The sequence below is a fragment of the Notechis scutatus genome, chromosome 14 (genome assembly GCF_049901735.1).
Source record: "Notechis scutatus isolate UNSWTSFEM ecotype Mainland chromosome 14, rNotScu1.2, whole genome shotgun sequence".
Taxonomy (NCBI): Eukaryota; Metazoa; Chordata; class Lepidosauria; order Squamata; family Elapidae; genus Notechis; species Notechis scutatus.
In genome coordinates, this window is record NC_142022.1 from 5,287,871 (window position 1) to 5,304,789 (window position 16,919).

At 42.3% G+C, this 16,919-nt stretch overlaps 1 protein-coding gene across 1 annotated transcript; it reads left to right on the forward strand.

Annotated features, from left to right (window-relative positions):
• Window positions 1–1,959: 1,959 nt before the first annotated feature.
• Window positions 1,960–13,792, forward strand: LOC113428444 (solute carrier family 22 member 6-A-like). Its single transcript, XM_026691000.1, has 9 exons — window positions 1,960–2,340; window positions 3,577–3,680; window positions 7,291–7,445; window positions 8,937–9,105; window positions 9,371–9,494; window positions 10,190–10,305; window positions 11,747–11,961; window positions 13,232–13,340; window positions 13,585–13,792. Exons 1-9 carry the CDS (start codon window positions 1,960–1,962, stop codon window positions 13,790–13,792), a joined length of 1,581 nt encoding a protein of 526 aa, XP_026546785.1.
• Window positions 13,793–16,919: the final 3,127 nt, after the last annotated feature.

The window sequence follows — 16,919 nt, forward strand, 5'->3', positions numbered from 1 at the left end:
TCAGGGGTGTTGAACAGGGAAAAAAAAGTGTCGTTGTGGGCCAGGGGGCAGCGTGTAGTGTACTATAAAGCCATCAATTCCAATTAGAGGGTGGTTTGGAGGGTGGTAAAACATGGAGGTGTTTGATAACCAGGTTAAGGGTGAGGTGTACATGCCCCAACCTCTGAGAAAATCTGACCAAGAATGATGGCTACGTCTGGCTCTTGAAGGCTACCCCCACTTCCTTGTGCACCAACACAGTTGCGATGAAATTTTATTTCAAGCCAAAAAGAAAGAAGAGAGGAACAAAGTCCCATTGTACATTTTGCAAAAGACAACCAGATGTTAAGTCCACCCCTCCAAGGACAAGAAAGAGAAGGGGAAGGGGAGGGAGGAAAGATGGAGAGGTGAGGAGGAGGAGGAAGAAGGAAGGAAGGAAGGAAGGAAGGAAGGAAGGAAGGAAGGAAGGAAGGAAGGAAGGAAGGAAGGGAGGAAGGAAGGAAGGAAGGAAGGAAGGAAGGAATTGATGGAGGGAGGAATGAAAGAAGGAAGGAAGGAAGGAGGGAGGAAAAGGAAGGAAGGAAAGAAGGAAGGGAAAAAGGGAGGAAGGAGGGAAGAGAGAGAGGAAGGATGGAAAGGAAGGAAGGAAGGAAGGAAGGAAGGAAGGAAGGAAGGAAGGAAGGAAGGAAAAGGAAAGGAACTGGGTGGTTCAGAACTGTGAAAAATAAGGTAAAATAAAAGGGAGGGAGGTTGGAAAGGAGGAAGAAAAGGAGGAAGGGAAGGAGGGTGGAAGGTATGAAGGAAGGAATTGGAATGGGGAGGGAAAGGAAAGGGGGAGGGAGGGAGAAAGGGAGGAAGGAAGGAGAATTGGAAGAGGAATCCTGGGAGTAGAAGTCCGCGAGTCTTAAAGTTGCCAAGTTTTGGAGACCCCCTGCTTTACGACAGTGGAGACCAGAGATGGGGGTGACCTCATGAAAATGTTCTTCATCTCCAGATGGTTGGAAGGTCAACAAGACACGTTTGTTGAAGTGTCTTCCCTCATACATTTTCTTGTAAAATCTTGAAGATCAATCGTGGTGGCCAGGAGACATCTCTGCGGCTTCCTCCTCGTTGCTGGCCAAGTTCTCCATGACCACCAAAAGACCTTGGATCTTCTCCAAGGGCAGTTAATCTCTAACACGTGCCATGTGAATGATACACCCGGCTGTGGGATCAAGAGGTTGCTCTATGGCGTGAAATTGCTCTGTGGGCTGAAAAGTCACACCAAGAGTTTGCTACCTCTGTGTCCTTTTTCACACTTCCACCCCTGTTGTGCTGTCACACTTTAACCTGGAGCTCAACTAGAACTTGCCTCTGTCCTGGTTCAATTTCTTGGAAGATCACGGTTTTTCCACCTCCAAAAGAGGTGTTTTTTTTTAGGAAAGAAAGAAGACAGTTTTTGCTGGATGGAGAATGTCCGGTCCCACCCAGATTAGGGGAGGCGGTATATTTATTCCTTGATTCCAGAAGAGGAGTCCAAAACCGTATCCTTCATCTTTGTGGCTTCTAAGAAAAGAGATCCTGCTTTTCTGGATGAGGAGAAACTGGCTGAAGGTCCTTTGGTTAAAAGTCTTTTGGAGATCTAGTTTAAGATCCTTTGGAGAAACTGGTTGAAGGTCCTTTGAAGATCTAGTTTAAGATCCTTTGGAGAAACTGGTTGAAAGTCTTTTGAAGAAATTGGTTGAAGGTCCTTTGAAGATCTAGTTTAAGATTCTTTGGAGAAACTGGTTAAAGGTCCTTTAGAGATCTGGTTGAAGGTCCCTTGAAGAAACCAGCTGAAGTGCCTTTGGAGAAAATGGTTTAAGGTCCTTCCTAAAAAAAAACAGTGCTCATGCAAAGTTTGATAGACATCTACCAGGAAGAGGTCCAGCAAGTGCTACATCCTTTCCCTCCACCTTCTCACACAGGTTTCTCCAATTTTGGTCCTTCCAGCTGCCCATCATGGGCTTCACAGAGGTCTTAGAACATGTTGGCAGCATGGGACGCTTCCAAATTGTCTATGTGACCCTCGTCTCCATTCCGGTGCTTATGATGGCTTGTCATATGATACTGCAGAATTTTACCGCGGGGACGCCGGATCATCACTGCGCGCCCAGCCGCGACGCTGTTCCCAGGAACTGGACTTCCGAAGATGAGGCTCTCCTTGGGGTGTCCCTCCCCATGGACGAGAACCGAAAGCCGGCAGAGTGCCACCGTTTCCGCCAGAAGCAGTGGTGGCATTCGAACGGCACCGCAGAGAACGAAACCCAGATGGAAACCGAACCGTGTAGAGATGGATGGGTGTACAACCGAAGCACCTTCCAACAGACCATTGTGACAGAGGTGAGATCAAAGATTGTCTGGATTCAGAGGCGATCAGGTTGGGCACATCCAGGTTCTCAAATCAGGAGGCTAAGACTCCCCCAGACACCGTAGGTAGTCCTCGACTTACAACTGTTCATTGAGTTCAAAGTTACAACAGGCACTTATGTCCATTTTTCACATAACCGTTACAGCATCCCTACGGACACGCAATCAAAATTCACACGCTTGGCAACTGGCATGTACTTATGACAGTTGCAGGGTCCCTGGGTCACATGATCCCCTTTTGCGACCTTCTGATAAGCAAAGCCAACGAGGAAGTCAGATTCACTGTACAACCATGTTACTAACTTAACTCATTGATTCACTTAACTGCTGTGTTACTAACTTACTGTAAGTGCACCGATTCTTCTTCCATAGTTTAGAACAAGTTGCTAAAAAAAAGGGATAGATTTATTTCTCGCCCAACCCTAAGGCCAGGGAGGTTGATTTTATTTTAATTTTTATAAGGGCTTGCCCACAAATGCATTTATTGTTTTGGGGGGTTGTGGCTTTGCAAATTTGCAAACCCTGTGCAAGAAACACAGCACCCTAATTTTAAATTAAGAGTGGGACACTCCGTGGAGTGATGAAAGATCCATAGTGTGTGCACGATTCCTAGGAAATGAGACTTTCCTCCTATCTCTACTGTGAAGACAAAAACCTATTTTTGGTGGTGGTGGGGAAATAATGGCTTTAAAATATATATTTTAAATTGATAATTAAAGGGGGTAATTTTTGAACTACTAGGATTAAGATGAAACTTATTGGACAATGAAATAAAAGTATGTGATAAAATTGCAAATGTGACTGATAAAAGTATAATGAATATTGAAACAAAATAAGAATTTTAGATAATATTATAAAATAAGACATGAGAATACATGAAGAATAATGAAATAAGCTAAGATATGAATTGAAAATGGATAAAATAAGTGTGATGAATATAAGAATATCTGAGAAAATTTACAGGAAGATGGGAAATGTAATGATATGATATGAAATTGAACATGAAAGATAAATATGTAACTAAGGTCATGTTTGTATTGAAATGTAAAAACCTGGAACCACATTGTTCACCAAAAGAGATGTTTTTAAAATGTATGTATGTATGTATGTATGTATGTATGTATGTATGTATGTATGTATGTATGTATGTATATATATGTATATTTATTTTCTCTTTTTCCTTCTGCATGACCCCAAATATTTTGGCAGTGGAATCTGGTTTGTTCCTCCCGGACACTAAAGCAAATGGCGCAGTCGATTTACATGGCTGGAGTTTTAATTGGCGGGATCTTATTCGGAGGCCTCTCGGACAGGTGAGGGACGATACCCAAGTTAAACATGTTGTAAAGGGGGAAACTGCTGTAGCTCGACTCAACTCTGCAACATAGGAATGTCTCTGAGTGTGTGCAGAATGTTAGGGCTTTTCTTTGTTAGATGCATTTAATTGCACCAATGAATGCCAAATTAATTGGCATTCATTAATGCAAAAAATTAATTTAAAAAAGGCAAAAAAGAAAATGCAGCAATATTCTTGGTGTGGTGTGGATCCAGGAATTAAAAATAGCTATTAATGTTGTAAGATGCTAAGGGGATAATGAACTGGATATCTTTGCAACTGAGTAATGCCTCCGGGCATGTACAAAGTGCTAGGGTTTTCTTTCCCAAATGCATTTAGTGTGCACCAATATTCTTGGTGCAATGCAGACACAGGATAGAATAACAGAGTTGGAAGGGACTTTGGAGGTCATCTAGTCCAACCCCCTGCTTAAGCAGGTGACCCTAGATCATTTCAGACAAGTCATTGTCCAGTCTCTTTTTGAGAACCTCCAGTGATGGAGCACCCACAACTTCTAGTGGCAAGCTGTTCTACTGGTTAATTGTCCTCAGTATTTGTAGGATAAAAGTACCAATCAATAGAATAAAATAACGGAGTTGGAAGGGACCTTGGAGGTGTTTTAGTCCAACCCTCTGCTTAGGCAGGAAAACCTATCCCACTTCAGACAAATGGTTGTCCAATCTCTTTTTAAAAGCTTCCAGTATTGGAGCATTTACAACTTCTGGAGGGAAGTCGTTCCACTGGTTAATTCTTCTCACAGTCAGGAAATTCCTCCTTAGTTCTAGGTTTCTTCTCTCCTTGCTTAGTTTCCATCCATGGCTTCTTGTTTTGCCTTCTGGTGCTTTGGAGAATAGCTTGACTCCCTCTTCTTTGGGGCAGCCCCTCAAATATTGGAAGACTGCTATCATGTCCCCCCATGTCCTTCTTTTCATTAGACGAGACATACCCAGTTCCTGCAACCGTTCTTTTGTATGTTTTAGCCTCCGGTCCCTTAATCCTCTTGGTTGCTCTTGTCTGCACTCTTTGCAGAGTCTCAAAACATCTTTTTTATATTGTGGCAACCAAAAGTGGATGCGATATTCCAAGTGTGGCCTTAACACAAGGCCTTATAGAGTAGTATTACACCAGGGGTCCCCAAACTTGTCAACTTTAAGGCTTGTGGACTTCAACTCCTGGAATTCCCTAGCCGGCCATCCTGCCTGGGGAATTCTGGGAGCTGAAGTCCACAACTCTTAAATGTTGCCAGGTTTGGAGACCTCTGTCTTACACTAATGTTGTAAGACACTAAGGGGATAATTAACCGGATAATTTAGCTTCTCTCTGACCCACCCAGTTCTGTACAGTGGTGTCTTATTGAATGACTCTGTAAAATATTTCTATTAATATTTACTCCTAATTTAGAAGACCAGGTTCCAAATGCTAAATGCTAAACTCGGTAAACGGGATAAAGGTCACACTGGGTTAATAGAAATAAATCACTGAAACGTCTCACAGAAACTGGCCCGTTTTGTACTACAGGTCGTCCTTGACCAACGACCGCAGTTGAGCCTAAATTTTTCCGTTGCTATAAGCGAGACATTGGTCAAGTGAAATATTCACCATTTTAACGACCTGGCTTGCCACAGCCGTTAAGGGAATCTCCGCAGTTGTTAAGTTAGTAGCACGGTCGTTAAGTGAATCGCCCTGATTTTGCTCGTCAGAAGGTCGCAAAAGGGGATTGTGTGTGACCTCGGGACTCCGCAACTGTCATGAGTACATGCCAGTTGCCGAGAGTCTGAATTTTGATCAGGGTCGTAAGTGTGAAAACGGTCATAAGTCCCTTTATTCAGGGATGTTGTGACTTTGAACGGTCACTAAAGTGTTGTAAGTCGAGGACCCCCTGTATTACTTTCCAACTTCCACTGAAATTCCTCTGGCTGCCAAAGAGGTTTTTTTCAAAGTTTTTCTGCTTTGTTGCAACAAGCTCGAAAATTTCTTTCCAATTTAAATTGAGGTTTGAACGCTGAGTTTCCCATTGGAAGCATGACGGTTGGGGTATACAGGTGGTCCTCAACTTACAACAGTTCATTTAGTGACCGTTCAAAGTTACAACAGCACTGAAAAAGGTGACTTATGACCGCTTTTCACAGTTACGACCGTCTCAGCATCCCTACGATCGTGCGATCAAAATTCGGATGTTTTGGCCACCGATTCGCATTTATGACGGTCGCAGTGTCCCAAGGTCATGTGATGTCCTTTTGCAACCTCCTGACGAGCAAAGTCCACGGGGAAGCCGGATTCACTTAACAACCGGGCGACCGACTTGTGCAACCGCAGTGGTTCGTTTAACAACCGTGGCAAGAGAAGTCGTAAAACGGGGCAAAACTCACCTGGCAAATGTTTCGCTTAACAACAGAAATTTTGGGTACGGTTGTGGTTGTACGTTGCGGATTGCCTGTACAAAGAAAGGGTCATTTGTGCCCTTACTAAATCAGAATGAAACGTTTTTTTTCCCTCTTTCCCGTTCTAACAAACTTCAGAAGTCTGTCAGCGTTCCAGCAAACCTCCACCCCAACCAATAACTCCGAGACAGGCATCTTCTCAAAAATTTCATTTTATTTTGGATAGTAAACTGGCACAACTGGGGAATCCCGAATCTGAAAGTTCCGGGCTTCCTTGCAATAAGTAAAAAACTACAAAATCCATCTCCTGCACCCATCATGATTGCATCCCATGCCCCAATCACCATCTGTCATGCCCCTGGTGGAGACTGACTCCGAGGGAGAGGAGGAACAGCCAAAAAGGAGTGGAAGTGTGGCTCCGGAGGCTGGGGAGGAGGCTGGGGAAGGGCAGAGGCCGGCTGGGCAGTCAGAGGAGGACCCAGGCCCATCCCTTCTTCATCCTAGGGCACGCAGGGAGGAGAGGATAAGGGAGACACGTGGTCTACTGGGGAGGAGAGGGCCTTGATCTCTTCATGGGCTGCAGCTGTGACAACTGGATAAGAGGACGGACATGCGTATGGGCCAGTGCTGGAAACAAAGCTTGGAAATATCTCTAGTTTATGGTTCCTCTCTGAATTTGGCGTCTTTCCCAGTGTGTGTTATCTGTGGACGTCCTCCAGCCCTTATCTTGCCCGGTTTGTGTTGCTTTTTCCCTTCTTCTTGTAATCGTTTGTGTGGGAGATTTTTGTCTTCCATCAAGAATATTCGGAGCTTGGAAGCAAAGTGAAAAAATAAAAGGGGCTTCGCCTGTTTCCTGTGACTGTGTTTGTTTTGTATCCCACCCTGGGTCATCACACCACCCATCCCAACTTGAGACTTCCCCTCACTTTATGCACAAAATAACATGACCTTGAATTAGAAAAAGAATGTTGTTATGTCTAACTACATACACTCCAAGAAATTTCCCCCCTCCCACTTTCCCAGGCTCAAAATTTGGCAGCGTGGGAGCATCTGCTTTCAATATGGCTTCCAAAGCTGGCAAAGTCAATGTTCTCGTGCACGACGGGATGAAAATGAGGCAGAATTTCAGCTCCATCCTTTCGTCCTAATATTCTCTTCATTCTCCACCTCTGTTCTAACCTTACTTCTTTTTCTGCCCCCTTGCAGATTCGGGCGCCAGCCAATCCTCTTGTGGTGTTACCTGCAGCTGGCCACAACCGGCACAGCGACGGCGTTTTCTCCCAATTTCAGCGTTTACTGCTTCCTCCGCTTTCTCACCGGGATGGCTTTCTCGGGCATCGTGCTCAACGGCGTCTCTCTGTGTGAGTCCCTGGGATCCTAACCATTGCCACGTGATCTGTCTTCCCCAGCGTTGACCGATTTGCGAGCCGTAAATGGAACCTCCACGGGCAGGAATAGTAGGCCTTCAAAGGTTCTTTTTTTTTTTCAGGAGGCAACTGGACTTTCTTATTTTTTTTTCTTTTGAAGACGTTTCGCTTCTCCTCCGAGAAGCTTCTTCAGTTCTGACTGGATGGTGGGGAACGGAAGGATTTATACTCCTTGCAAGGCAGCTGGTCCTTTGCATCCTTTGTAGAGAGTCGTTGAGGCCACCTTTGCCAACACAACACACGTGCCCACCTCAAACCCAAGAATACACTAAAAGGCAGAAGCGTGTCCACCCCAAGGATAAAACAACCAGACACAAAATGAGCAACGTGGTATATGCAATACAATGCAGTGAGCCACATGCAGATCTGTACATTGGGGAAACAAAACAACCACTTCACAAACGCATGGCCACAACATAGGAGAACAAACCCATCAGGATGAGTTTCATCTGCATTTAAAAGACAAAGGCCGCTCTTTTGAAGACAGCTAAGTCCCCATTTTGGACAGAGAGGACCGCAGGTTTGAAAGAGGGGTCAAAGAGGCCATCCATGTCCAAATTGAACAGCCCTCTTTCCACTGAGGGGGAGGGATATGGCATCATCCATCTCCAGTGTACAACACAGTCAACAGTTCCAAGAAGTCTCCAGATCCCATTTGCACCACTAAGGTGATTCTAAGGCCAAAAATAAACCTCCAAGTGGCCTCAAGGATCCTCTAAAAAGGATGCAAATGACCAGCAGTCTGCAAGGAAGATAAATCCTTCCATCCTCCACCATCCAGTCAGAGCTGAAGAAGCTTCTTGGACAAGAAGCGAAATGTCTTCAAAGAAAAAAACAAGAACGTCCAGTTGCCTCTTGAAAAAAAAAAACACCTTTGGGACCGTGGTGGGATTCAAGAAAGTTTTACCACCGGTTCGGTGGGCATGGCTTGGTGGGCGTGCTTTGCGCATGTGCACCTACTTGGCGTGCGTGCGCCAAATGTACGCTTTGTGCAGGCGCAGAGGCGTTCCAACTCACCCCCTGCAAGCCTGCACTCTCCCGGTTGCTTCGGCAGCTGCCGCGCGGCACAGAGGATAAAGGGGAATATGGGAGCCCAGGCGGGCAGGTGGGCCCAACAGCAGAGAACGGCGGAGAAAACGGGTTCATTCTCCGCTGCTCATCGCCGCTACCGGCTCGGCCAAACCGGGATGAACCGGTAAAATACCACCACTGCTTTGGGACAACCGTGACAGAGGATCTCCATAGAGAGTAGGCCTTCAAGTCACCGTTACTCTGTTATTTCTGGAGCGTGGTTTGCTTTCTTGTTAAATTTACCCCTTGGCAGCCCTAATGGTTTCTACTTGCCAATCTGAGTTGTTGTTTTTTTCCCCCTTCACCTGGGCAAGCTTGATAGCCTTCGAATGCTGGTTCTGTTCTTCCCAACAGGTGTGGAGTGGACGCCCACCAAGACACGGCCAGTGCTGGGGACCATCAATGGCTGTGCGTACACCACTGGGCAGCTTATCCTGGCCGGCCTGGCATATACTTTCCGAGATTGGCACCACTTACAGCTGGTGGTCTCTCTGCCTTATTTCCTGTTCTTCTGTTATTCTTGGTAAATAGGACATGGGGGGGTAAATTAAGGGAACCGGGAGACAGCCGTCTTTCCCATATCCTGTCCCCAATTTTAGCCTTCGTTAAGACCCATGGCAATGCACTAGTCCTCAGTGAGAAAACCAAAGGCACAATGACATATTTTCAACGACCAGCTCTTTTGCCGAGCTGGAAGCCATAGCATTAACTGGGGAATAGTTGATAAGCCTCGGCGTGGCTCTCCTTGTGGTGTCTTTTCCTTTTCTCCATCCTTCATCCACCCACAGGTGGCTTTCTGAATCGGCTCGCTGGCTGATAACAGCCGGGAAGCTCGAACGGGCCGTGACGGAGCTGAAGAAGGCGGCCAAAATGAACAGGAAAGAGGAAGCTGCTGGAAAGCTAAATGTGGAGGTGAAGACCCAAAAGATGTCAAGATTATTTCTGTTTATATGCATAATTGTGCCTCGTTTTGATCATACGACTTTTGGGGTGTCTTGCCATGGTCGTAAGTACGAGAATCAGCCGCAAGTGATTTCAGACCGTCATGAAATGGTCGTAAGTGGAAGGCTAGCTGTACGTGGGGTTTTACAATACAGGCAGTCTTCGAGTTATGACTGCAATCGAGGCTGGCAATTACGGTCATAAGTTGTGACTTTTTGTAAAGCAGCTCACCGCCCGACTAGATCCAATTTTACAACCTTTTTCCAGATAGTCATTAAGCGAAACTGGCAATTGTTAAGTGAATCCATTGTTTTCTCTGGGCCAGTTTTTTTTTTCCAGAAAAGCCAAAAAACGGCCATAAGTCACAGTCATTTGAGTGCAAAGTGTTGCAAATGGCCATAAATCCCAGCCGATTGTTGAGGGGCCAAAATGTGGTCACGTGACCCCCAAGGGCCTGGGGGCAATATCCAAGCTTCAAAGCTGAGTGGTAGGTCATTTTGGGGAGGGGGGGGAATGTCCATTGTAACTTTGAACAGTCGCTAAAGTGAAGTCTCATAAGTCGAGGACTGCTTGTGGCTCGGACCAGGCTTGCCTTTGCACACCATTAAAAAGCTCCCAGATTGAAAAACTCAAGCAGTCCTTGCAATGTGTCCCCCACTCTCCAGTTCCTCAGATCCAAGATGAAGGAGGAATTGGCCTCCATGACCTCCAAGACTTCGCTGCTCGACCTGGTCCGGACGCCGACCATGCGCCGCATTTCTCTCTGCGTCTGCTTTGTCTGGTGAAAAACTCTGGAAAGAAAAACTCTCTCCGTCCACTCTGCTTGGACTGGCTTTTAACTTAAGTTTCATTTCATTTAAAATTTAATTTAATGTTTTTATTTTATTTTATTTTATTTTATTTTATTTTATTTTATTTTATTATTTTATTTTATTATTTTATTTTTTATTTTATTTTATTTTATTTTATTTTATTTTATTTTATTTATTTTATTTTATTTTATTTTATTTTATTTTATTTTATTTTATTTTATTTTATTTTATTTTATTTTATTTTATTATTTTATTTTATTTATTTTATTTTATTTTATTTTATTTTATTTTATTTTATTTTATTTTATTTTATTTTATTTTATTTTATTTTATTTATTATTTTATTTTATTTTTTTATTTTATTTTATTTTATTTTATTTTATTTTATTTTATTTTATTTTTTATTTTATTTTTTTATTTTATTTTATTTTATTTATTTTATTTTATTTTATTATTTTATTATTTTATTTTATTTCACATTTTATTTTATTATTTTTATTATTTCATTTTATATTTTATTTCTTATTTTACATTTTATTTTATTCATATCTTATTATTTTATTAGTTTTTTTTCATTTTATATTTTATTTCTCATTTTACATTTTATTTTATTCATATCTTATTTTATTTTATTTTATTTTTATTATTTCATTTTATATTTTATTTCTCATTTTACATTTTACTTTATTATTTTATTTTATTAGTTTCATTTTATTTTTTATTATTTCATTTTATATTTCATTTCTTACTTTACATTTTATTTTATTCATATTTTATTATTTTATTTTATCATTCTATTTTATTTTATTAGTTTTATTTTATTTTTTATTGTTCTATTTTATTTCAATTTATTTGTTACTTTATTAATTTTATTATTTCATTTTATGTTTTATATTTTACATTTTATTCATTATATTTTATTTTATTATTTATCTTAGCGTTCTATTTTATTTTAACGTATCTATGTTATTTTATTAGTTTTATTTTATTTATTATTTTTATGTCAGTTTATTTCAGTTTTCATATTTTATCATTTCACTTTATTATTCTATTCTATGTTTTAATGTATTTATTTTATTTATTTCATGATTTTATATGTTCTGTTCTATTCTGTGTTATTATTTCATTTTATGCTTTATCTTACATTTTATTTTATTCATTGCATTTTATTATTTCGTTTTATCGTTCTATTTTATTTTGATTTATTAGTTTTATTTTATTTATTATTTTTATGTTAGTTTATTTCAGTTTTCACATTTTATCATTTCATTTTATTATTCTATTCTGTTTTGTTTTACTGTATTTGTTGTTTTATTTATTTCATTACTTTATATGTTCTATTCTATTCTATTCATATTTTATCGTTTTATCACTTATTCGTTTATTTTCTCCTTTGGTCCCCTTCCCAAGGTTCTCCACCAGTTTTGCTTATTATGGGCTGGTGATGGACTTGCAGAATTTCGGGGGCAACATCTACCTGATCCAACTCTTTTTTGGAGCTGTTGACTTCCCGGCGAAGTTTCTTTCCGTCTTCACAATCAGCTACATCGGCCGCCGGTTCACCCAAGCCGTTACTCTCATCCTGGCTGGCTTAAGCATCTTGGCCAACATCTTCATCCCTCAAGGTGAGAAAGACTTTGGGTCTGGAGTAGCGCAATACTGGAACTCAAAGGTTGTGGGGAAGCTTCTACAAGGTTTCTGGTTTTCTTCCCCATGAGAGAAAGCTAGAAAGAGTGCAGAGAAGAGCAACCAGGATGATGAGGAGACTGGAGGCTGAAACGTAGGAAGAACGGTTGCAGGAACTGGGCTTGGCTAGTCTAGGGAAGGGAAGGACCACGGGAGACAGGAGAGCAGCCTTCCAATATTTGAGGGGCTGCCCCAGAGAGGAGGAAGGGGGTCAAGCTATTTTCCAAGGCACCCAAAGGCCAGACAAGGAACGATGGATGGGAACTGATCAAGGAGAGATTCAACTTGGAAATAAGGAGAAACTTTCTGACAGGGAGAACAATCAACCCACGGAACAGCTGTGGGAGAGTAATCATTTCAGACTTTCAAGAAGAGATTGGGCTGCCATTTGTCAGAAATGGTGTAGGGTCTCCCACTTGGGTGGGTGGGGGGGGTTGGACTAGATGACCTACAAGGTCCCTTCCAACTCTGATTATCTGTTATCTGCTTTAGGTTTCAGCTTTAGAAGTTTTGGGGACGGCAGGGGGTGGACTTCAACTCCCAGAATTCCCCAGCCTGCACACTGGAAGTTGAAGTCCACCCATCTTAAATTATTCTGGCTGGGGAACTCTGGGAGATGAAGTCCAACTATCTTCAAGCCTGCTGGCTGAGGGATTCTGGGAGTTGAAGTCCATTCTTCATAAAGATGCCCAGTTTGAAAAAGAATACTTTAGAGAGGATCCTTTAGATTAAAGGGGCATACAAATGATAGCAAATAACAGGACCAAGTCTTCCATCTGGAAACTGGATTGGATGGATCGAGTTGATTCAGAACCACAGACAGCGTCTCTGCGTCGGTGACGGCAATTGGATCCCGTTACTTAAACTAGGCTGTGGTTCCAGCAACGTTCTGGAGATAGCTTGTCAACTCTATCAAAATCGGGAATGTTATTCCCCCACTATACAACATATGATAACAGGGTTGGATGAGACCTCGGAGGTCATCTAGTCCAACCTCTAACCCCTCTACCATTCTGGACAAATGGCTGCCCAGGGTCTTCTTGAAGACTTCCAGCGATGGAGCACCCACAATTTCCTGAAGGTAAGCCACCCCCCTGATTAATTAACAGGATTACAGGGTCGGGAGGGACCTTGGAGGTCATCTAGTCCAACACCACCAACACCACCAGAGAGTGCGGTCTTCACCACGTACCTCTCCATTTCTCCCAGATATGCAAACCCTTCGGACGACCGTGGCCGTTTTCGGGAAGGGCTGCTTAGGCACCTCGTTCAACTGCATCTACTTGTACACTGGAGAACTTTATCCGACGGTACTTCGGTGAGAGAGCAAACCAGGGGGGAACCGCAGGGCAGGGGACTGTGAAAAGATAATTTGGGCTCCTCCGATGGAAGGAAAGGAAGGAAAAGTGGGTGCGAGTTAGCTGCTTGTGGGGGAGGGGGCTGTTGAAAAAAACAAACACAGGGGGTTTATATTGGGCCAAGTACCTCCATGAGGTCAAGCAGCATGACCAATCCCTTTTGCTTGTGTGTGTGTGTGTGGGGGGGGGTGTCTGTCTGTGCAGGCAAACCGGGATGGGTCTCGGCAATACCATGGCTCGCCTGGGAGGCATTGTGGCTCCGGTGGTGAAGATGACAGGAGAATATGTCCCGTTCCTGCCCAATCTTATCTACGGTGCAGCTCCCATCATAGCTGGAATTGTGGCAACCTTTTTGCCAGAAACTCGCAACATCCCCTTGCCAGAAACGATAGAGCAGGTGGAGAACAGGTGAGGAAAAACGGTGGTCCCAGACCCTAAAAGGCCTTCTCTTTCCATGCTGATTCTTCGTCTGTAGCAAGAAAGCCAACTGACGGATTGAAGGATTTAAAATAATCATAATCATAATCATAATCACAATCACAATCACAATCACAATCACAATCACAATCATAATCATAATCATAATCATAATCATCTATATCCTATTAAAACTCTCATTGCCATGACCGTTGATTGGGGCATGATAGGGCCACGGTTTTTGAACCAAGGTTATTTCAAATAGGTTAACTTACAGAAACCATCCAAAAGCCAGGACCCATAAGCCTTGAAGGAATGAAAATTTGGGGAAAGTTCTGGTCGCTTCAGAGCTAATGACTGCTTGCCGCATTGCCACAGAGCAATCCTAATTGTTCTGTGACAGTTTCCCAGTCAGTTTAGCAATCCCTTGCTTCCTCTTCTTACTCAACAGCAGCCACTTACCTGTCTGCTGAGAAGGAAAGGAGGAGGAGGGGAGGGAGATCAGGAAGGATGGGGGAAGGGAAGGGAGGAAGGAAGGAAAGGAGGAAGGGGAGGAAAGGAAAAGAAAGGTAAAGAAAGGAAGAAAGAGGAAGGGAAGGGGAGGGGAGGGAGGGAGAAAGGAAGGAAGGAAGGAAGGAAGGAAGGAAGGAAGGAAGGAAGGAAGGAAGGAAGGAAGGAAGGAATTTTTCCAATATTCTCTGCCAGATTCCCACGAGGAAATTCAATGGGGAAGCCAGCAGGAAGCCAAAAATCTCTCTTACTCCCACTGCTTTTTTTTTTGCTTTTTTTTTGCCCATCTAGTTCATTCTGTTTAGGAACTACCTCTGAAGCAATGACCCAACAGGGCACAATAGTAACAATTTAAAAAGTGAAGGATACAAATTTCAAATCTCACCCAAAACCAGTTAAGTTTCAGTAACACAGCTGACCTAACTGCTTGTTCATCATCTGAGCTGGTGAAGCCCCTTTGCAAACCCACCAACACTTAATGGCATTTTTCCCTCTGAACAGGTCACGGAATAAGAGCCAGAAGCTGGATTTCCAGCAAACAGAGAGCCTCTTGCTCTCCACCAAGCCCAAAAGCCAGAAAATCAGTCCTTAAGGAGAGAAAAAACGTCGTATTCAGGATCTACCTTTGCAGGAAGATCTGTGAAAAACAAGAACAGTGTCACACTTTGGAATAATATGCCCTCCTGAGCTGCAGAGGTGGAAGCAAGCACGGAGATGAAGCAGACCAATAATATTCTGGATTTACAGGGGAAAAAATAGAAGCTATTTGGAAAATATTCTACTGTCTGTACATTCATTCTGTCTGATTTCTTTTTAAAAAAAAGTTGAATCCACTTGTTTGCAAAGCATGGCCACATCCTCCTAATACATTGGTGCAAGCAAAATTTGGCATGTCTATTATATAGTTTAATGTGCCACCCAAACTAGATCTAAGCCTGTTGAAGTCCTGAGCTGATAATATAAAAGATGGTCGTCAGGTGGCAGCAGTGAGACACCAGAAAAATACATTTTGGCTTTCACTGGATCAATGTTTCTGAACCTTGGTAACGTTAAGATGGATGGACTACAACTCCCAGAATTCCTCAGCCCGCATTCTTTAAGATTATATGTGTTGGAGTATAACTCTCAAAATTAAACCAAGCTGGCTGTGGAATTCTGGGAGGTGAAGTCCACCCAGCTTAAAATTACCATGTTTGAGCAACACTGCCCTAAATCAATCTAACTTAGCCCCTAAAAACTCACATTATAGTTTGTTTGTTTATTGCAACTATGTAGGTACAGCCTAGGTTTCATTACAATGGGCATAAGTATAGGCTGTTCTATGCAATAGAATAGAATAGAATAGAATAGAATAGAATAGAATAGAATAGAATAGAATAGAATAGAATAGAATAGAATAGAATAGAATAGATGTAGAGGAGAATATAGAAGAGAAAGTAGAATAGAACGGTACAGAACAGGAATAGAATACAATAGGAATAGGAATTAGGAATAGAACAGAATATGGAATGAGAATAGAATAGGAATAAGAACAGAATATGGAATAAGAACAGAATAGAATTACAGTAGAGTAGAGTAGAGTAGAGTAGAGTAGAGTAGAGTAGTGTAGTGTAGTGTAGTATACAATAGAATAATAACTATTGTCACTTTAAATGTACACTAATTAGCATACATTAAAATGAGATTTCACTGCATACAGCTCTCAAAGGGTCGACACCTCCAATATATACTACATAAACATGACAAAAAATTATTTATACCCACATACACACACATATCTGACCCAGAGAAACAACACAGTCTAGTTTGGATGTATGCATATACACGGTGAGAAAAACGAATCTTGCGAATTTACCAGAAGGATGGCTTTGGGAACAAAGCTGTTACAGAATCTGGTAGTCCTGCTAGAAACCCAGCTCAAGGTATCTACCCTGGATGAAACATTCAGGGGCCCAACTCCTCTCTATAAAATGAATTAAAGTCCAGAGATTGAACTATTGATATATCCACTTTCATTTTCTCTATCTGCCATTCTGGTTTCACCCAAAATGCTCCATCAGATCAATTAAATGCTGGGTGCAAACTTGATGAAGCGGGCCAATTTAAATTTTAACTGATTGCATCAATCCACAAACCGTCCAGTCCATAATAGCAATAGCACTTAGATTTATATATCACTTTATAATGCTTTCCAGCCCTCACTAAGCGGTTTACAGAGTCAGCCTCTTGTCCCCAACAATCTGGGTCCTCATTTTACCCACCTCGGAAGGATGGAAGGCTGAGTCAACCTTGAGCCTCATGAGAGTCGATCTGCCAAATTGCAGGCAGCCGGCAGTCAGCAGAAGTAGCTTGCACTACTGCACTCTAACCACTGCGCCACCAAGGCTTTATATAACCTATATAATAATCTGTATAACCTGGTTAAATGCAAATAAACCTAGTCTGGATAAAACAGACTATTGGGATATAATCAAGATCAAGGGAGGTACTAATACCACTCTATAAAGCCTTAGTAAGGCCACACCTAGAGTCCTGCATCCAGTTTTGGTCACCACACTATAGAAAAGATATTGAGACTCTAGAAAAAGTGCAGAGAAGAACAACCAGGATGA

What these genes read in the sequence shown, in the direction of transcription:
- LOC113428444 (XM_026691000.1), top strand. Translation starts at nt 1,960, where the DNA reads ATGGGCTTCACAGAGGTCTTAGAACATGTTGGCAGCATGGGACGCTTC. An exon ending in CTCTGCGTCTGCTTTGTCTG is followed by an intron (nt 10,306 to 11,746) that starts GTGAAAAACTCT and finishes CCCCTTCCCAAG; the next exon opens with GTTCTCCACCAGTTTTGCTT. An exon ending in CAACATCTTCATCCCTCAAG is followed by an intron (nt 11,962 to 13,231) that starts GTGAGAAAGACT and finishes CATTTCTCCCAG; the next exon opens with ATATGCAAACCCTTCGGACG.